Source organism: Labeo rohita, chromosome 23 (genome assembly GCF_022985175.1).
Source record: "Labeo rohita strain BAU-BD-2019 chromosome 23, IGBB_LRoh.1.0, whole genome shotgun sequence".
NCBI lineage: Eukaryota > Metazoa > Chordata > Actinopteri > Cypriniformes > Cyprinidae > Labeo > Labeo rohita.
The window spans coordinates 18,362,107-18,384,142 of NC_066891.1; the positions used below are offsets into that span (position 1 = coordinate 18,362,107).

Genomic DNA, 22,036 nt, shown 5'->3' on the forward strand with positions numbered 1-22,036 from the left:
AAAGGCTTTAAAACAACATGGTTTGATCTGAGTTTTATTGAAATAGTCGTGTAGAGAGTGCAAAAAATAACTTGGAATAATATTCACATCACCAAAATCTATATAATAATCAGGGAGGTGGAAGCCACAGTTACAATTCACAGACATTTGCGAGGACTTTACATATAGACATTAGAGCTTACTTTAGGATATATTAGCAAAAGTACTATACAATGTAAAGATATACTAGTACGCATCATAAATTGAGAAAATAGAGAATGAGAATCAAACAAACACATAGATGGACACATACAACAGTGAAAAAAAGGCCAGGAAAGAGAATATAGTTGTAAAGTAGTCTCGAAGTTACGATCAATTCTCGCCCTCTGAGCATTATTATTCTCAATCAATGAAAGACTGTCATGTTTGGCAGAGACGTATAGAAACTGCTGTACAATGCGAGAATATACAATAAGAAAGATAAATGAAATAGTCTTATTGGAAATATTACAGAAGGTAAATGATTGATGAGAGTACACAGATGCACTGCTTCAACTTCACTATCTCAGAGCAAAAATCCAAGATGGATGAAGTGACAAAAATTATAACACCCTTCAAAGTCAGTACCTGGTGAAGAGCAAATGTGCAGCGGTTCTCAAAAAAAAAAACAAGAACAAAAAAAAAACAAAGCAGGGTACTAACTTGTTTTAAGAAAACAAGTTTCTTTAAAGGTGAATTATTCAGGATATATAAACTCTTGTATCCAAACTCTCCACAGACTCTACATTATAATTCTGAAATCGTTAGGAAACATAATAGTGTTTGCTATGACTTTGTAGCGTAGAGCAGAACCATTTACAACCATTTATATTGGGATAACCTTAACTGTTTTCTCTAATAATACAAAATAGTGTACCCCTATTTCAGTTTGCTCAGTTACCTTCCTCTGTACACATTAAAAAAAGCTTCTTATCTGTCACATACAATCAATAACAAGGCTCATTGCATTGGAGCCCAAAGATCACTGTACAGCCCCAAAACTATGCTGTACTCATGGATCCATATCCCAAAGATTTTTATGTTACATGGCGTACCTACTTTCCCCTTCTTTTTAGCATATTTACATCCCTTTTCCTGACAAACTTCCCCTTGGTGATTGGCCAGACCGCTTTGTAGACTTCTGCCCATCACTGTTACCCTCATCCATAGTTGGATGGCTGTGACCCTGGATGTGACTGGGTGGGGAAGGTGGTGGGTACGAAGGAGGTGGGATAGTCAGGTGTGGTAGAGACGGCATTGCAGGGCGAGGTGTGGTGGGAAGGGGCGGTGGGGTCGAATGATGGTACGAGCGAGGTCGGGGTGAAGGCGAAGAGCTGGCACTCTTTGCTCTCGGAAGGGTCTCAGGATGGTCGCTGATCTGTTCCAGCAACGAAGGCATATCCCCTTCGATCTTCTCCAACACAGCAGCCATCTGCTTCTCAATTTGTTCAATCACACAATCCATTTGCCAATCCGCACTGGCTCCACTTGCGGGATCGAGACCACCGTACTGTCCGACAGAGTAGGTTGGACAATACGGGCTACCGTACCCTGATGCACCATGGACCATCTCTTGGAGCTCCTGCTCAAATACCGTTGAAGACCCCAATCCTGCATATGTACACTGGATGTTTTTCACCGACTGGCTACCCTTGTCCGCTCGCCCTTTCTTCAACTCTCGGTTCTTAGGATTGACCTCGCAAGTCGCCCCTACTTCCGGTGGCCTCTCTGCAACTGCTTCTGGGAGCTGTGTTTGACACCAGCTACCTGCGGCCATATCATGGACTGTGTCTTTTTTGTCTTCTGATTTAAGAGGTGCCTCTTTTCCCGCTGAAACGGTACTGGTTTTGGCATCAGAACATGAACCTTGATCCATCGAGAGATTGGCGGCCATTTTGCGTCGATTTGGAGTGTCGGGGAAAGGTGATTTCTTCTCAACGCTGCCAACAGTTGTGGACTCTGGATCCTTGGGGACATTGTTCTCTTGGTTGTCTGAGGTCTTGATAGGTTGGCTGGGTGCTGGTTTCTGGCTCGCTCTTTCAGAAGTGCCTTCGGGAGTCTCTTTCTTGTTCGGCTCATGCGCTTGGACTTTTACAGAGCTGTTTGACTTGACAAGGGTATCTGCTTCTTTCTCTTCTGCTTTTAGGTGTCTTGGTTTCTCCTCTTCTTGGTTCTCCACAGGTCTGTTTTCGACGGACACCTCATGGGACATGCTTGCAGTTGAAACGTCTGTTTGTATCCCCTTGCCATCTAATCCATCCGCTCCGACCCCTTCGCCCTGGCCTTCAACTGCCCCATCAGAGGATCCCATGTCAGTGGCTCGGAGTCGCTGCATGAATGTGGTAACACGAATCGCTTTCTGAAAGTGAAATGAAGAAATACCAAACACTTAGTGCCTAGTCAGTCATAAAGTAACATGAGGTCTTCTTTGCTATGGAGGTGAAATGCATTGTTAACAGCGTGGCAGTCTTTGGTTTTCCATCTCTATCGCTTCATGAGACAAACACATTGGAGATGGGCATTTTTCGGGGAGGCGTCTCTTTTTTTAAGCATATGGAAACAGCAGTTTTTTTTAGCATGTTAACAAGTACAAATTACAGCTGAAAATTACGCCATTTTGGCTCATTTGTGTTTGTTACTGGTTGCTGATCTACATGAAATGTTTTTGGTATGTATGTGTCGACAAAAGCATGATGTGAATTAATGAATCAGGGCCACGGTAAGTCATCTGAGGACAAATCACTTTGCCGTCTCTCTCTCTCTCTCTTTTCAAAAGGACCACTTTGGTCCTTCCTGGCACACACACAAACACAGGGACAACTGTTCGTACACATACATGTGACACTACAATGAATATTTAATCTGGAGATTTGCCTGAATGAACTGGAATTCAAACTGGAATATTGAGGACACTGTGAGTAAAAGCCAGACGGCATATGACTGAATGCACATGGGACCAGCTGGGCAGTGATAAATTTGTTAGTTACTGGTGTGCAGATACAGGGAGGCTTAAGTACAGCGAGAGTCTTTCCAACAATCAGACTTGAACTACATATTTCCTGAATGATCACTGCTTGAAAAATCAGGCCAGGCCATGACACACAGTAGCCATGTATTATTGTACGCTAGGTATGATGCTAAAGGAAATATGAGGGCCCAAGTCAAAGATTGTTATACAGAGAAAAGAATCTCTGCCTCTGGGCTGCCCCGCGAATATCAACAGTACCTTTAACTCCTGGGTATCACATGCAAGGAAAAAGCAAACGTTAATGTAATAACCATCAGAACCTTTAGTAAACAACAGCTTTATTTGGTATTACTATCTTTACAGTTACTGTCCTTATCCATTATCCTACTATTTATTAGGGCTGGGAAGATCGTTTTGATGCAGTGCGAATCGAGAAATGATTATGCATTGATTCTGAGATTTTCTGAATGCATCGCGATTCTTTCTCGAATCGATTCTAAGCTTTGTTTTTAACAGCAGATGGCACTGCATGTTTTAGAAACTGCAATACTCTGCTTGCTTTCTATTCCTTACACACACTTGAACCTACAATAATCATTCATGATGTTCAAAAAGGTTGAAGCGAATTACAAGGGTGTTCACAGTGGGATGTGTTTACATTAATCTTGCATCGTAAAGCATTGTGAGACAAGGTGCAATTCTATAACTCAACTGAACGCACAAGCGCTCTTCAGCAGTTTTCTTTGTGAGCTTTTGAGTGTGGTTAAAAAACTAGATTAGAGTGGCATCTGCTGTTAAAAACTAAGCCCAGAATCATTTCCAGAGAGAACTGTGATGCATTCGGAAAATCTCGGAATCATTCCATGATTTGCGATGCAACAATTTACCCTCACAGCCGTACTATTTATTGTGCTGTTTTTTAGAAGAGTGATTAATACAATCATTAGAGGTTTCTGGCAAGTTGTACATGACTGTCATGTGTGATAGTAGAGTCCTCTTACCCGCCATTTGGCCTTTGCAAAGTTTTTCTCAAATTGAGCACAGACTCCTTCCTTCAGATTCTTTTCTGAAGCCCCATTTCCAGCAATCCTGGCAAAGATTCAAAACATTAAGTTGATGTGTTGTCTCTGAAAAAAGCAAATTTGTGTTTGAGTTTGTTTGTTTGTATATAGTCTTACCATGCATGCGAAAGTGCGTCTTGTGCAGTAATTCTCAGCATTGGGTCCACCTCCATAAGTCTGCAGACCAGCTCTTTTGCTGTATGACATTAAAGGGAGTCTGAGATTAAGCATCAAAAACATAAAAAAGAACATTATAATTATTACTAGTTTTGATCAGATCAGGAACTTATCAGATCCTGATATTAGTACCAGCAGGGGAAATTTCATCCCAGTATGGTGAATCAAATTCAAATTCTCCAGCAACAATGCGGCAGAAGATTATCCGGTTGTGCATGTCAGTGTTCTCCTCCTCAGTTTCATCATAGAACGGAGGATTTCCAGACAACCTACAAATGAGATTTATATGATTTGTATTATGTTGTATTCTGTTGTGTTCAATCCATTAATACGTATATGCTGCAGATCTACTGGGATTTATAGAAGCCTGTTTATGCCACTGAATAAAAAAAAAAATAAATAAAAAAAAGGTAATTCTAATTTTTTTCTCGCAAATGTGAGTTTGTATGTTGCAATTATGACTTTTTTCTCACAATTCAGAATTGTGAGATAAAAAGATGCGATTGCAAGCTATAAAGTCCAATTCCAAGGGGGGAAAAAGACTGTTATGTTCTCAGAATTGCAAGTTTATATTCTCACAATTCTGACTTAACTCGCAATTGGTGAAAAAAGTCAGAATTGTGAGTTTATATCTCGAAATTCTGACTTTATTTCTCAGAATTACAAGTTTATATCACACAATTCTGACTTCACTCGCAATTGGTGAAAAAAGTCAGAATTGTGAGTTTATATCTCGAAATTCTGACTTTATTTCTCAGAATTACAAGTTTATATCGCACAATTCTGACTTAACTCGCAATTGGGGAAAAAAGTCAGAATTGTGAGTTTATATCTGGAAATTCTGACTTTATTCCTAAGAAATGTGAGTTTATATCACACAGTACTGACTTTGTAACTCACAACTGCGAGTTTATATCTCACAATTCTGAGAAAAAATTAAGAATTGTGAGATGTAAACTTTTAATTGCAATTGAAACAATTTAACTTTGCAATTGTGAGAAAAAAATTAGAATTATAAGACAAAAACTTGCAATTACCCTTTTTTTATTCAGTGGTAGAAATGGGATTCCAGAGGAATTTACACAAGCATTTTAAATACAGATACGGATACTGTGTAAAACTATAGGCAAATAAATGGTAAATGTTTTGGAACAATGTGCGTTTTGAAACTGAGTGAAAAAGTGAAAAATGTTCAAAATTAAAGAGACAGTTCACCGAAAAATGAAAATTCTGTCATTAATTACTCACCCTCATGTCGTTCCAAACCCATAAGACCTTTTTTCATCTTTAGAACACAAATTAAGGTATTTTTGATGAAATCCGAGAGCTTTCTGACTCTCCATAGACAACATGGGTCTTTCCATCTTCAAGGCTCCACAAGATACCAAGAATATTGATAAAATAGTCCATGTGACATCTGTGCTTCAACTGTAATTTTTCAACTTTTTAATACTTTTTGTGCGTAAAAAAAACAAAACAAAACAAAAAGAACAACTTTATTTAACATTTCTTCTCTCCTGAGTCACCCTCTGCCTCCATAATGCACATCCTTTCCTCTGCACGTAAACAATGCATGCGTGTAGTGCTGCTGATGTAGTACCTTTCTGGGCCTTGAACGTGGAAGGACCCTAGCTGTCTATGAAGAGTCAGAAAGCTCTCAGATTATCTTAAAATATCTTTATTTGTGTTCTGAAGATGAACGAAGGTCTTACAGGTTTGGAACAACATGAGGGTGAGTAATTTTGACAGAATTTAAATTTTTGGGTTTAATTTTAATTTTTAAGTTTTCAGAAAGCAGAAAACCGAACAACAGAACATAAAAAGAAAATAAAAAATCGCTGACAAACAAACTGAATCTCAACAGAGTGTATCCAACACCAACTTACAGTATGTACATAATGACCCCCACCGCCCAACAATCGACTGGTCTTCCATAGCGATGACGAGCCACCACTTCAGGGGCTGACAAGAAATACGAGAAACAGATGTGAAGGTTAGTGCTTCACATTCTAGTATAGATAAACAAAGAGATCATGTGATAAATCAATACCTAGGTACTCAGGTGTCCCGCAGGGCTCGGTGATCGAGCCATTCTCAAACCTGGACAGGTAGAAATCCCGCAAAACGACCTTGTTGTGGTTACTCTCTCTATAGTACATCAAGTTCTCCAGCTGAAATGACAGAAAAAGGCCAAACGAAACAAAAAAAAATCAATACTTTAATATATCACTAATGATAGTAGGAAAGACATGGCATTAAGCCAAAGTATGACTGAATAAGAGGTCGCTGTGTCCCAAATAATGTTGATATTCGTCTTATAGCAGGCCAGTAGAGACCAGACAGGACACACCCTTCACCCACTCTCAATGTGAAAAATGAGTTTTGTCTTTAGAAGATAAATCTGAAAACACAGCTAACCTACTATGTATAATATATGAATCTCACTCAGTTTGTGATATTTCAAGCACAAGCTTCAACAGAAAAAACATCAAAGCTATATCTAAAAACGCCCTGGAGAATTATGCATGAGTGACAAGAATGAGCTTTGAGCAAATGAGATCCACATATACATGTAACAGACTATGTCTGATGCTAATATTGTGCACAGCGTGTTGCTGCCGTACACTAGAGGGCACTACAAACACATCTTGTTTCATGACAAACAGCATCATAACCTTAATGACTTTAGCATGAAGCGTTAGAACCACAGGAGGTGGCAATAGTGTTTATTACTTTCATATTTGTTTTGAACATTAATGACACCCACAGGGAGCACCTGCAATATTACAGATGTACAGTGTTATGAGTCAAAGAGGACAAGGCGTTTGATTAATATAACTGATTATCATTTAATACTCAGCGGACAAAATCATCCCCAGCACAAACATACACATCAACACGTGTTAACACTGAGTTACAGTCTTATGATCTCATATTCAGACTGTTTCTTTGTATTAATGTGCAAAAATGAAAGGCAGCATCACAAATGAACTATCTTTTCAGTTTTATATGTTTATGTTTAAAGTACAAATGTGACCCTGGACCACATATATATATACGTATATTTATAACAATAGCCAAAAATACATTGTATGGGTCAAAATTATTGATTTTTCTTTAATGCTAAAAATCATCAGGATAATGATCAGGTTAAGTATAGATCATGTTCCATGAAGATATTTTATAAATTTCCTACCGTATATCAAAACTTAATTTTTGATTAGTATTATGCATTGCTAAGAACTTCTTTTTGAGAACTTTAAAGGTGATTTCCTCAATATTTAGATTCCAGATTCCAGATATTCAAATAGTTGTATTTCGATAATTATTTTCCTATCCTAACAAATCTTATATCAATGGAGAGCTTATGTATTCAGCTTCAGATGATATATATCACATATATCAGCCCAGCTGCATTCCACTTAATGCATACATTGTTGCACTCCATTATTGTATTATAAATAACGCATACTGACTGCACGTAAGTACTTTTCATTGATTAATAATTAATATCATATTAATATTGCAAACTCACCTTTAAGTTTCTGTGGACTATGTTGAGGGAGTGAAGGTAGGCCACTGCTTCTAAGACCTGACGGATCACATTGGCGGCATCTCTCTCGGTGTAGTTCCCCTGGTCTAAGATCCAATCGAACACATCTCCACCTGTGGCCCTGTCACAAACAGAGGTAGATCTGAATATGTTTGTAGAGCTAATTCCTATTTAATTTCTATTTAATCAGCAGTAAGGTTGCTTATTTACACTTAAGCTGTGGGTGGATTATTCGCAGGACCTCTGATTAAATGTGGCCTTGTGCAAATATGAAATTCTATTTAAAATGTAGATGTTAACATATTATATCATAATATGTGATGCGATCTAGGAAATCCCAACACGTGGTGAAATTTTAGGTTTTTAAGGTTTTGATATCATATGAAAGCAGCCCTTTCCAAAACTGTTGAACGTAACAAAAGTTATGGCTATCTTAAGTTGGCTGATAGCTATGATTTTCAGAAATGGAATTTTGAGAAAAACGGATTTAAAATTTAAGACAGTTTCAGTTTCAGTTCACGGGTTTAGCGAGAGCTGTCTGTCAAGTCAGGAGCGCTATACTGCATCATTACACAAACAGACTAACTTCTGTTTTCCATTGTTTATCATGGGCATAGTCTCTGAACTTTTGATCACCCCTTGTATGTTTAGATAGCACGAGTAGTGTACCTTTTACATTTAGAAAAGCCAGCGCTGCGCAACTGTTTGCGCACTGTGCATATAACAAACTGTCTTCGGAGCGAGATGCAAAGGGTCTAATCGGATTTAATGATCTATGCTAAGCTATGCTAAAAATGCCACCGAATAGATTTGAAAACGGTAAAACTCAACTGTTTAACGCTAGGGGAGTTGGAAAATGAGCCTATTTTCAAAAAAAGTAGAGTGTTCCTTTAACATAAGAGAAAGACAGTCATTTTTGCTTGCTGCAATAAATCGCAAGTGAATTTTGCCAAGACATTTTCAGAGATGATAGACAAGATGTTATAGAATAATATTTCAAGGAAAACTTAATTTTGACAAAAAATTTTGACATTCAACCTATTTTTAGAATTTCCTAAAAAAAGTCCCAGCACAACATCTGTTTTTTTCCAGATCACATTACATATGTAGGACTACTTTTATATGTGCTTTCTATATGTAATTCTGTACCTATATGCATCTCTAATTCAGTGTAATTGCCACCAATTTATTTGCAGAATGCTAGATTTGCAACCAGCATCCTGCAAGATAAATATAACAGGACCTTTAAAGGAGACATCAGATGCCCATTTTCCACAAGTTGGTATGATTCTTTTGGGTCTTCATGAAATGCTGGCAAAATACTTTGGATAAAATTCCTCAATAGTTGGTAAAACAACTCACTCCCATCTCATTTTCTCCTTTAACTGTAAAATCCTGTATCGCTGCAGAAGTACCGACCCAGTGTTTACAATGTGAAAATGTAAAGAAGGTCAAATGCCCTTTACAAAAAAAAGGTAAAACACAGATGCAGGATGATTTTGAAGTTGGAGGAGAAAATGAGATGGGAGTTTTTCGACCTATCCTAACTGTATTGACCCGCATTACACAGAGTTTACATGCGCATCACAGAGCAAGACATGACAAGCATTTGAGGTTTAAAAATTAGTTAGGTATATAAATGACAGATCGTTTTGCTAAATAAGACCCTTACTCTTTGGCTGGGATAGAGCCCTTTGAAGCTGCACTGAAACTGCATTTTGGATGTTCAAACTCACGGGCACCATTGAAGTCCACTATATGGAGATAATTCCTAAAAAGCTTTCATTAAAAAACATAATTTCTTTACGACTTAAGAAAGAAAGGCATGAACATCTTGGATGACAAGGGGGTTAGTACATTATCTGTAAATTTTTGTTCTGGAAGTAAACTTCTGAGCGTACAATTGGCTGAGGGTGAAAATATGCTAACACAGGACAGTCTGTCAGCAGTTATGGGCGGGGTCAGCAGTATGATGTCTTATTGGCCAGAAAATCTAAATAACTTGATAATTAAGAGCCTCAACTTTAAAAGGTTTTTGGGGGATAAAAAAAGTGATTGGATGTTTATCATTGTAGGGTGGTGGTGTCCACACACTGCCAAGACACATTTATATGCAAACACCATGTAAAAGTGAATTTTGCATCCGATATCCCCTTTAAAGGAGAAGTCCACTTCCAGAATAAAAATTTACAGATAATTTACTCACCCCCTTGTCATCTAAGATGTTCATGTCTTACTTTCTTCAGTCGATAAGAAATTATGTTTCCTGAGGAAAACATTCCCGAATTTTTCTCCATATAGTGGACTTCTATGGTGCCCCCAAGTTTGAACTTCAAAAATGCAGTTTAAATGCAGCTTCAAATGGCTCTGATCCCATCCAAGGAAGAAGGGTCTTATCTAGCAAAACAATCGGTCATATTGACAATTTATATACTATTTAACCTCATATGCTCGTCTTGTCTAAATCTGCGTGAACTCTGTTTTTTTACAGTTCAATATGGTCAATACAGTTAGGGCATGTCAAAATACTCCCATCTCATTTTCTTTCCCATCTTCAAAATCATCCTACATCGCTGCAGAAGTACCGACCCAGTGTTAACACTGCAAGTGAACATGCAGTGAAGATTAAACTTCCTTTACAAAAAAAAGATGAAACAGCGATGTAGGACGATTTTGATGTTGAAGAAGAAAACAAGATGGTAGTTTTTCAACATATCCTAACTGTATTGAACCGGATTACACAGACTGCGCATGCGCGTTGCAGAAATGAGACAAGATGAATGTTTTTGAGGTTAAAAAGTAAATAAATTGTCAATTTGTTTAAAAAATGACAGATCGTTTCACTACATAAGACCCTTGTTCCTCGGCTGGGATTTTGGAAGTTCAAACTTGTGAGCACCATTGAAGTCCACTATATGGAAAAAATCTGGGAATGTTTTCCTCAAGAAACAATTTCTTATTGACTGAAGAAAGAAAGACATGAACATCTTGGATGACAACAAGGTGAGTAAATTATCTGTAAATTTTTCTTCTGGATGTGGACTTCTCATTTAAGATCCAAATGGAAACAGTAAATGATTAAATGTCCAGAAACTACATTTTCTATTTTAGTCACTCATTACTGTAATCTTAATAGCTTTAATAGCATGTCAATGTCATTCATGCAAAAGCAGATGACAGGGTTTTAATAGATTTTAGCTCTGGCTAGATGTGGATATTTGCATGAGGAGCGGAGACAGAAGAAGTGCATTTTCCGAAGTGATGTTCTGAAGTAGAGAGATTTGTCCTTGGCCTACTGAATGACACTGGGAAGGGAACATGACTGATCACGGCAAAACGGAGGTCAGACTTACAGCTCTTGTATGATGAAGAACTCTTTCCTGGTCTCGAATGCATCAATCAGCTGCAGGATGTTTGGGTGTTTGACCCTGGAATAAAAACATCACAGCAAAAAGCTGAATAGCTTCTTTATCTCACATTAAATAGAGAAAAGTGCTTCAAAAAGAGTGATAGAGGACAGAAATAATCACCCGAAGTGTGATACAGACAGCATCTGCATCCTTAAAGGAATAGTTCACCCTTCTACAGTTTAAAGGAAATTTGTTTCGAAATGACACGAGGGCAGAATTTTTGATTTCTGGGTGAACTATCCCTTTAAATTTTCTCTTTGTCCTCTCAGATCAGCACTCTCACAAAACCCTACATCATCTGTTGATGTTTTGAGTCACCACGTACATTTTCAAGATCATGATCTCGTTCTTGGCTGCCTTCCGCACTTTCCTGCCATCCTTCTTGAGGAATTTCTTGCACACATAGACCTTGTCCGTCTGTCGTTCCTTTACCAGGCACAGCTCGCAAAATTCTTTGCTGCAAAGAGAAATCATACTGAATGCTGCGCTTTATGCTGTAATAAATATTCCTTATGGTTGTTTTTAATAAGCACACTGCTGTGACAAACAACTCTCTATTGGGCGAAATGCATCTTAAATGAATGTTTAACGAGATCACGTGTCTGTAATTGATGGATTGGCTTTCTTAAGGCTATAATGGCAGATCTATGCACACTCACGCCTTGAGGACCTGTCCAATCTCGTATTTGTCAGTAATGTCTGACAGGCTGTTGTATGTCCGCCCATCTCGCAGAGCAAGGCACCCAAATGGCATGACAGCATCCACCTGTCCAGAGGAGAACAAGCGCACACATACGCATACAGCCATCAATCTCAATAAAACTAATGTCATTCACTCTAGAGGAGCATGTGTCTTCACAAACTAGCCTCACCATGACAGGTTCCACACAGAAATTGCGAAATGCTACTGAATGCTGTTTCAACATGACTGAAAAGAGTTTTTTTTTTGTTAAAACACAGCATTTTTGGAACATCAACTGGAGATACTGGGAATTGTTCATCCAACATGTGCAGAACAATCTCTGTGTAAAACATTCTTGTGAAACATTTCTTCATAAATCGACCCATTGGATGGAATCTGACAATTTGCTACACAGAAATTAATTCTGCTTGTGTTTAATGAATAAGGCCCACTGATTATAGGGCACTTAATGGAACAAGGGGTACAAAACAGATTTGGAAAGTCTTAGAAACTCAGATTTTTTTAATGTTCAACAAACTGTCAGTAAAAGGAGATGTTTAGGCCTCAGAAAATGTTTTTAAGGAAGTCTGACTAAATATATGAGCTATTTCCCATTCATTTCCTATGGGTTTTACAGTTGTTTTTCAATCCTTTTAAAATTTAGGGCATGTCTGAATGCAGCTTAAAATCCTGATTTGTGTGATTTCATTATTAACAATAAAACTGAAAATGTATCACAGGATTGTAAGTCACAGGTTTGCAGGATTTTGGCTAGATTAAAGGGATAGTTCACCCAAAAATGAAAATTCTGTTATTAATTACTCACCCTCATGCCGTTCCAAACCTGTAAGACCTTTGTATATATTCAGAACACAAATTAAGATATTATAATAGAATCCGAAAGCTTTCTGAGCCTGCGTAGACAGCAACGCAACTGACACGTTCAAGTGCAAGAGAGGTAGTAAGGACATTGTTAAAATAGTCCATGTGACATCAGTGGTTCAACCTTAATTTTATATAGCTATGAGACTGACACGGAAGAGAATAAATTGCAGAATAAATTTATTCTCCTAGCTTTGTAAAATTACAGTTGAACCACTGATGTCACATGGACGATTTTAATGATGTCCTTACTACCTTTCTGGGCCTTGAACTTGTCATCAGCATTTTGCATGGTCAGTGGAAGACTAAGTGTCAGGGCAACAATTCGATACAAAATAAGTTATTATGAAGGGATTTATAGCGTAGAGAAAATACTGTCTTTTTGCTGTAGTTCTGAGCAAAGCAATGTTGTGCCTCTCTGCACACTGCGGTGTTTCTGTACTGAATGAATTTGCGTTTTTTGAACGCATTTGTGAATCACTGATTCACTGACCCATTCATAAAAACAGTGTCTTACTTCGTTTTTGAATCTCACATTTAAAAATGTCTTTCTATTTTTTCGGTCATTTCATATTTCTGTGTTCTAAATTTTATATTTAAAACATTAATCTCATAATATTATTTATGCAATTTGTAAGTGCAGTCTACATGCATACAGGAGCTTCTTAAAAATATATGTAGAGCCCTGCGTGTTCAATTATACTTGTTCCTTAAAAAAATTAAGCCACTTAACCTATATAACTTTTAAACATTTTATCTGAAGGACGTTTGGGCTAAGCACTAGATATCCACTCACCCTAAAACCACCCCTGGTCAAAAGGCTCTCAGATTTCATAAAAATATCCTAATTTGTGTTTTGAAGATGAACAAAGGTCTTACAGGTTTGGAATGACATGAGGGAGAGTAATTAATGACAGAATTTTCATTTTTGGATGAACTATCCCTTTAAGCTGTCATTTACTAGTTTGAGACCAAATGTAAGTTTTTAGCTAATAATAAACTTATATTTTTCATATAACTATTTGTACTTGCATAATACTTGCATAAAAATATTAGATTGCATGCTTTTCTTCTTATTGAAAAAGCAACATTACATAAAATTGTCAAACACATGCACACACATAAACTTACACTACCAGTCAAAAGTTTTTGAACAGTGAGATTTTTAATGTCTTTTCAAAAAGTATCTTCTGCTCACCAAGCCTGCATTTGTTTGATCCAAAGTACAGCAAAAACAGTACAATTTTGAAATATTTTACCATTTAAAATAACTGTTTTCTATTTGAATATATTTTAAAATGTAATTTATTGCTGTGATTTCAAAACTACATTTTTAGCATCATTACTCCAGTCACATGATCCTTCAGAAATCATACTAATATTCTGATTTTCTGCTCAAAAAACATTTATTATTATTAATATATTGAAAACAGCTGAGTAGAATTTTTTCAGGTTTCTTTGATGAATAAAAAAGGTTAGAATAACAGCATGTATCTGAAATAGAAATCTTTTGTAACATTATTAATCTCTTTATCATCGCTTGTGATTAATTTACAGTAAATATACATATTGACATTATACACTTTACCTTTTGAATGGTAAAGTGTATAATGTTACAAAAGCTTTTTTATTTCAGATAAATGCGGATCTTTGGATCTTTCTATTCATCAAAAATCCTGATGAAAAAGGACTGTTTTAAATATTGATTATGATAATAATAATAATAAATGTTTCTTTAACAGCAAATCAACATATAAGAATGATTTCTGAAGGATCATGTGACACTGAAACCTGACGTAATGATGCTAAAAATTCAGCTTTGAAATCACTAGAATAAATTACATTTTAAAATATATTTAAATAGAAAACAGTTATTTTAAATAGTAAATATATTTCAGATTTTGCTGCTTTTTCTGTACTTTGGAACAAATAAATGCAGGCTTGGTGAGCAGAAAAGGCTTCGTTAAAACACATTAAAAAATCTTACTGTTCAAATACTTTTAACTGGTAGTGTATACCCATACCCAAGATAATACATGCATAGATACCAGTTTATATTAATAGTTATCACTCCGAAGAACACAATTTGCATCTTTGTACTAAAACTGCATCTCATTTGTGAAAAGGTGTCATATAGAAAAAGACCCAAATGCTGCTTTATTTGCGAGAAGAAACAGAAATCTCTTTTTGGGTTACATTCTGAAGAATTATCTGATGTATCACACAATGACAACATCAGAAATATAATGCTGAAGTGAAAATAATTCAACAGATGGTTGAGAGAACATGTTTGTCTGTGCAGAGAGAAAGAATATCTTCAAGACTGATGGTATCACTGAGGAAGAGCGTGATGGGAGTGACAGCATCTTTATCAGAGGAGAGAGCACTGGTCTGTTAGCTGTGTAATCCAGCTCCGGCTCCTGCCCCTAATCCCTAATCCCTCACATGGATCCACGCAAGGGAGGGGTCGGGATACAGTAGGAGAGGTCGGGAACAAGCGAAATATTACATAACCGGAACATTGTGTAGGACTTTCACACTGAATATCTGATATGAAGCGATGAACTGGAATATTTTGATCTCTGTTTTGTCTGCTTAGAAAAGGAAGTGAAGAAATTAAACCCATCGAGGCACTTCCAGGCTTGTGCTCGACAGCTGTTCATCCAACGGCAAAGTCAACATGGCGTTCCTACTCGTACTTCTGAGATATCATGTTTGTTATATTTGCATAGCTATTTCTGTTACCTACCTTCTGGTACCACACAAACAACTCTAACAGTCAATTAAAATGAAATTGTGCCACAATGATTTGTATGTGACAGGCCTGTTGGAACATTGCCACATTTCAATCAATAAAATATGAAACCCTATACATGTTACTAGTCACAGGGCTTGTGTCTAAATTAAAATGATTTCAAGATGGGAACAATGTTGTGGTGTTGTAAATTTTGACTTGGTAATATTGCACGCGCAGGTTGCAACAAATAACAAAAACATGCTCACCCATGAACAGAACATAACAAAGCAAATGAAAAGTAGGGATATTTTCAAAATTCTGGTTTCGGCTTCACTTGACAGTCAGATATATTTCCTAAGGGTCCTTTACATGAGATGTCTTCTTGTGTTCAATTTTAACTAGATGGGGCACAACAGAATGAAAGAGAACACATGGCTCTGCAGATGTGTTTCAAAAAGTGAAACTATTTTTAACTTGACATGCTATCTTAAAAATGCAACACTTATGTCAGAGCTGTGGCACAGAGGGTAGTGCGTTGCTTCTGAAATACAAAAGAACTGAAGAGCTTGTGGGGTTTGAGTTTGGCCCAGACCAAATCCCACTCTATATCCTCCTTTAGCAAGAGGGTTTTTTACTATGTTAAGCAGCAGCAAAATACAATTTTAAATTAGTAAATGTTTAAAAATAAATTACAATTGTAAACAAATAAATAAGCAGAATTAAATATTTTTATAAGAATGTTTTAATTATTATAAATACTTCTATAACAATACATTTAATTAATAATACACGTATTATCTAATTTTTATTTAAATATACACTACTAGTCAAAAGTTTTTAAACAGGAAGATTTTTAATGTTTTTAAAGAAGTCTCTTTTGCTCACCAAGCCTACATTTATTTTATCTACAGTACAGGAAAAACAGTAAAATTTTGAATATGTTTACTATTTAAAATAACTGCTTTTTATATGAATATATTTTAAATATTTTAAACTCCAGTCTTCAGTGTCACTTGATCCTTTAGAAATCATTCTAATATGTTGATTTTGCTGTTCAAGAAACATTTTTTTATTATTATTAATATGTAAAACAGATGAGTACATTTTTTCAGGATTCTTTGATGAATAGAAAGATCCAAAGATCAGCATTTATCTGAAATAAAAATGTTTGTATCATTACACACTATACTATTATAGAAATTAATACTTTTATTTAGCAAGGATGCTTTAAATTGATCAAAAGTGATGATGACGACATTTACAATGTTATTAAAGATTTCTATTTTAGATAAATGCTTCTTCTGAACTTTTTATTCATCAAAGAAACCTAAACAAATTCTACTCAGCTGTTTTCAACATAATATTAACAAGAATTAATGTTTTTAAGCTGCAGATCAGAATATTAGAATGATTTCTGAAGAATCGTGTGACTGGAGTAATGATGCTAAAAAATCAGTTTTGAAATCACAGGAATAAATTACATTTTAAAATATATTCAAATAGAAAACAGTTATTTTAAATAGTAAAAATATTTTATAATTTTACTGTTTTTGCTGTACTTTGGATCAAATAAATGCAGGCTTGGTGAGCGGAAGAGACTTCTTTAAAGAAATCTTACTGTTCAAAAACTTTTGACTGGTAGTGTACACTAATTTAAATAATGAGCGAGTACATAAACCATCTTCCAAACTGTTTTTGCCTTACCCTAAATCGCAACAGTAAACCTATAATAATTATTAATATTTTATGTCAGAACAGATTTATCAAGAAACAGCATGCTTTTATCATTTGTTGTCATGTGTCATATCCACAGAAATAAAGCAGTTGAAGTATCTTAAAGCCAAACCATTTGAATCTCTAAACCACTTACTAGTTTGGTCTGTTTGCTTACAAATACCCTTGCCAAGTCATAGTTTCCACCATTATCTGATATAAATAGTAGTCATTATGTCTAGCATTGCCAAACTTTTAAAACATTATTTTTAAACTACTGATTTCAACAATGTCAGAACAATGACAGCATTGACAGCAGCTTATCCCAAAAAATGAAAATTCTGTCATGAATTACTCACCACCATGTCATTCCAAACCCGTAAGACCTTCATTCATCTTCGGAACACAAATTAAGATATTTTTGATGAAATCTGAGAGCTTTCTGACCCTGCATAGACAGTAAAGCAACTGCCACATTCAAGGCCCAGAAAGGTAGTAAGGACATCGGTAAAATAGTCCACGTGACATCAGCGGTTCAACCTTAATTTTATGAAGCTACAAGAATAATTTTTTTACACAAAATAAACAAATAATGACTTTATTCAACTATTTTTTCTCTTCCGTGTTAGTCAACGCATGTTCATGAAAGTAGAGTCCAAAGATGAACGAAGGTCTTACGGGTTTGAAACAACATCAGGGTGAGTAATTAATGACAGATTTTGTGTGAACTGTCTCTTTCAATTATAGAGTTTTGATGTTAGTGACTGATCAGGCGATCATCAGTAACTGTGTACGTAATTGTGCCCCTCAAACCGTCAGATTTATCCACATAGAATAGCAAAGCCAAAACTCATGTAATGCCCAACACAATGTTCCTCAGCAAGTGTTTTGTAGTCTTATGCCTCAACCACCAGAGGGCCAAAAGTCAAACAGTGTAGTTTTAAATATTTTTAAATGAAAAAATATAAATAAATAAGACTAGTCATTGGGGATGACTAGCTGTGGCCCAACTGTAATGTAATATATGTGTTATACGTTTTAAGCCAGAGATGCTACTTTCCTTCTACAGACACTTTTTAACACTCTTTCCATATGGCGTGAACGTGCTGACAAGATATATTTACAACAAGCGTGGATTCCCTCCGGATATAGATGCAAATACATGAGGTGACATGCTTACATTAGGGTAGTGATGCGCATTTTTTGATGGGAACCTTGCACTGGAACGACGGATCACATTGGACAGCTCTTGCTCATTAGTTGCACTCAATACGAGTGTGTGACCTGCGTGACCTGCGTTACAGGACTCAGGTGCACGTTAAACACATGCTGAACCGCACATCCTTCTCTCTGCATTGCGGGAAAAAGTCAATCTTGTTGGGAACACTTTGTTAATGTTCCATTATAGGACACGGTTGGATGAAAGATTACTGTCTGAGAGCTTGTGATTTCTCAGATCAGTTCTGGCAAAAATGTATGTCGTTTTAATTGGGGTCCATGCATATTCATAACGGCTATTTTTGCACACGCCCACCCCTTACATACACACACCCATCCTTGGGTCCAAAATTAGCATTCGAACATTCTCCCAGCTCGCAGAAGACAACGCGTCCACCGGAGACAGAGTTCAAGAAAGATACGAAGACAAAGACAAGGCAGCGACAAAGGGCTTGAGGGGTGCCTTCTACAAAGACTAGCTTGCAACAGATGCCTCCCTCCATCATTAAAGACCACAAGACCCTCAACCATCAGCCTTCCCCAAGACGCTTCTCTGTAATGCTACGCTCTTCTCTCTCCTGCTCTTATTAAAGCAATGAATCTTCATCTCTGGAGACACACACATTAAACACCAGATCCAATCCCACAGGATGGATGAGAGGAGCTGTGCTGTTCTCCAAACACATCTGAACCCAAACCCACACACATACACACACCGCCTCACAATCCAGCACAGCAACAAGTTCAAAAGTCACAGCATGGAGTGTAGAAGTTTGATGTCCTCCCTTCTTCCCCTTGTTTAATCTGGTGGTAAATTATAGTGTGCAGTCCTGCGTTCATGTCCACCTCTCACAGACAAACACCATAATCATTATCATCCTGCTGGGTTTATTATGCATTTGGTGTTCTGAAACAGAATTTTGGCACTGCTAGGCGCAATATTTGCCAGAGCCTCGGCTCAAGCCTCAGATGTAGTGAAAATATTGAGAAAAGACTCATCCGATTAGTAAAGCAAATATTCTGCCTTCAGTTCAGCTTCTTTGTTGCAATTACATGTCATGCTGGGGTATACTTTCATGTGGTGTCAACAAGAGCATTGTATGGGAAATGTAAACAGGACACCATTTACACTTGCAACAGAACCTGTAGAGCCCAGTATGGTTCTTCAGCGGTTCTTTGGGGTGGTTAAAGGATCAGTTTACTCCAGTATTAAAATTTCCTGATAATTTACTCACCCCTGTGTCATCTAAGATGTTCATGTCTCTCTTTCCTCAGTCAAAAAGAAATTTTGAGGAAAACATTTCAGGATTTTTCTCCATATAGTGGACTTGAACAGGCTGAAGGTCCAAACTCCAGTTTCAAAGAGCTCTACATGATCCCAGCCGAGGAATAAGGGCCTTATCTAGCAATACAATTGCCCATTTTCACCACAAATACTTGTCTTGCGCTAGCTCAACCTCACGCATTACGTAACCACGTACGTGTGACGTAGGAGGAAGTACCGACCTAGTGTTTACAAAGTGAACATGCAAATAAAGTCAGACCCCCTTTACAAAAAGGGTAGAACAAGATGTCAGATTTTTCACCCTACCTTACATTTTCGAACTGGATAAAGATAAATGATTGTGGTTAAAATGTGTATAATTTTTTTTTTTTTTTTTAAACTGACCAATTGTTTCACCAGATAAGACACTTATTCCTTTTGCTGGGATCGTGTAAGCCCTATGAAGCTGCATTAAAACTGCAATTTGGACGTTTAACCCATTTATCCCCACTGAAGTCAACTATATGGAGAAAAATCCTGGAATGTTTCCCCTGAAACACCAGGGGGCCCCCTTGCTCTCAAAGATTATTTATTTTTAGTTTTGTTTTTGAAGTGGCTCAGCGGTTATTAAAACATGAATGTTAATTTCTTTGAATGCGGTGCGCCGTCAACCTTTCTACGTAAAAATCAATCAAATCATGTAACGTGAATGACGTACAGTCATTAAAAGTAGTGCTGATGCCACGCTCTCTCCTGTTGCAGTCTTTGATCTTGAAATTAGCTGATAATGAATAAAAAGCAGTGCTTATTTGTTGCTCTCGTTGATGTAAACTCCATTAAATTTGCACGTAGCGGAGGAATTGAAGACTGGATTAGCATCCATTTTGCGACGACACATTTATGTGTGTAAATGGAAACATTTAAACAATTCAGAGAAATGCATGAAGTGACCAGATGTAAATAGGCCCTTTGTCTTTTACAACCAGATTTACTACACAGGGCAAATTAGCTTTAGAGCACAATTCGATAAAAGCACAGTTGCGCTGGCGCAAGATGTTAGTAAATCTGGTCCTTTTTTTAGTTGGGGAAAGGATTTAAAAAAAAATTACAATAAAATACAGTGCATTTCCTGAAGATAACATGGTTCCTCAACCTTTTTGGCCCCAAGGCCTCCTTATAAAGAAATATTTCAGGGCCCAAGGCTTTTTGATCTTAGAAAAGCATAAAAATGATTCAAAACAGCTTTTGCCATTGTAGTAAATTCCCATTCACTGCAAACAGATAAAAGAAGAGTGACATATCTAAAATATAAGGAGGAGAATGGGGTTTCTTGTATAGTTCTACATGGGACCATTTGACAAAGGTGCTGTGTAGCACCTTTAAATATAGGTGCTATATAGCACTTGATGTGGTTCCCCTATGATTACAAGCCAATTAACCACTTATAGTGCTATTTAGCACCATTTTTTTTAGAGTGTACAGTTATGAAATTCTGATTAAAAATTATAGTTTAAAACAAGAAGATCAGAAGGGGTCAATAACTCGCCCAAAAATGCTAATTAATTTACCCAACCTTCCTACCATTTTGAATCATTTTGGGAATTCAAAAGAATGATTAATTCACAAATTGGATATTGCTACTTCTCTCATGAGCATGCGTTGGAGAACTAGGGTGGATATTTGTTGAAGACAATTTCAGTCTGTTCCTCACACAAAATCATCATATGACTACAGAGGACTTAAAATATAGTTCATGAGTCATACAGATGATTTTTATGATACTTTTACATGGATCTTTTGTCGTTTCAAAGCTTAAAACTTTTAATTGCCTGAAAAAGAGTAAGCGACTAGAATATTCTTAAAAATGTTTTTTTTTCTACTGCTAAAACATGCAAGATTTCTCCGGTTTGCCTGACGTCAAAATGTACCGATACATATCATTTCCCAACTTTTACTTTTTAGACTTTTTTCTACTTTATCAACATGCAGAAACACGCTGACCTCTTTTGGTCTGACCACTTGTGAACAGATCACCTGAGACAGATGTTAATACCAAGTGTAAACACAGCCTTGGATTCATTTTTAAGTTACCCATCCGTGCCTTGGTCCAACTTCAAAATCGATAACATCTCTGACTTCACTAGCGAATTCTTGAAATGGACTTTGGCATGAATGTAAATGGGGCGGTGTTAACCCCACCCAGGCTGCGTGAGTCCAGCTGGGCTGCTGCTTGGAGCAGCTGGATGCTCCACAGATCAGTGAGGGAGGAGGGAAGGGCTCTCATTCACACACAAGATGCTCATCCAAACTGTCTGCTCCTCAGGAGGGAGGCTTAGAAATCTGGAGCTGATGC

General features: G+C 36.9%; 1 protein-coding gene across 2 annotated transcripts in view; it reads right to left on the reverse strand.

Annotated features, from left to right (window-relative positions):
• Nucleotides 1–26: 26 nt before the first annotated feature.
• The window catches only part of camkvl (CaM kinase-like vesicle-associated, like), a 55,317-nt gene continuing 33,307 nt past the window's right edge, over nt 27–22,036 (reverse strand). For both annotated transcript variants that reach the window (XM_051095995.1, XM_051095994.1), the window contains 10 exons: nt 11,847–11,953; nt 11,513–11,644; nt 11,131–11,205; nt 7,760–7,898; nt 6,275–6,395; nt 6,111–6,186; nt 4,357–4,493; nt 4,165–4,243; nt 3,988–4,075; nt 27–2,377 (listed from right to left, as the gene is read on the reverse strand). In XM_051095995.1, coding sequence (XP_050951952.1) covers nt 1,100–2,377; nt 3,988–4,075; nt 4,165–4,243; nt 4,357–4,493; nt 6,111–6,186; nt 6,275–6,395; nt 7,760–7,898; nt 11,131–11,205; nt 11,513–11,644; nt 11,847–11,941 — 2,220 coding nt within the window. In that variant the 5' untranslated portion in view covers nt 11,942–11,953 and the 3' untranslated portion in view covers nt 27–1,099. The remainder of the gene's footprint in view (nt 2,378–3,987; nt 4,076–4,164; nt 4,244–4,356; nt 4,494–6,110; nt 6,187–6,274; nt 6,396–7,759; nt 7,899–11,130; nt 11,206–11,512; nt 11,645–11,846; nt 11,954–22,036) is intronic.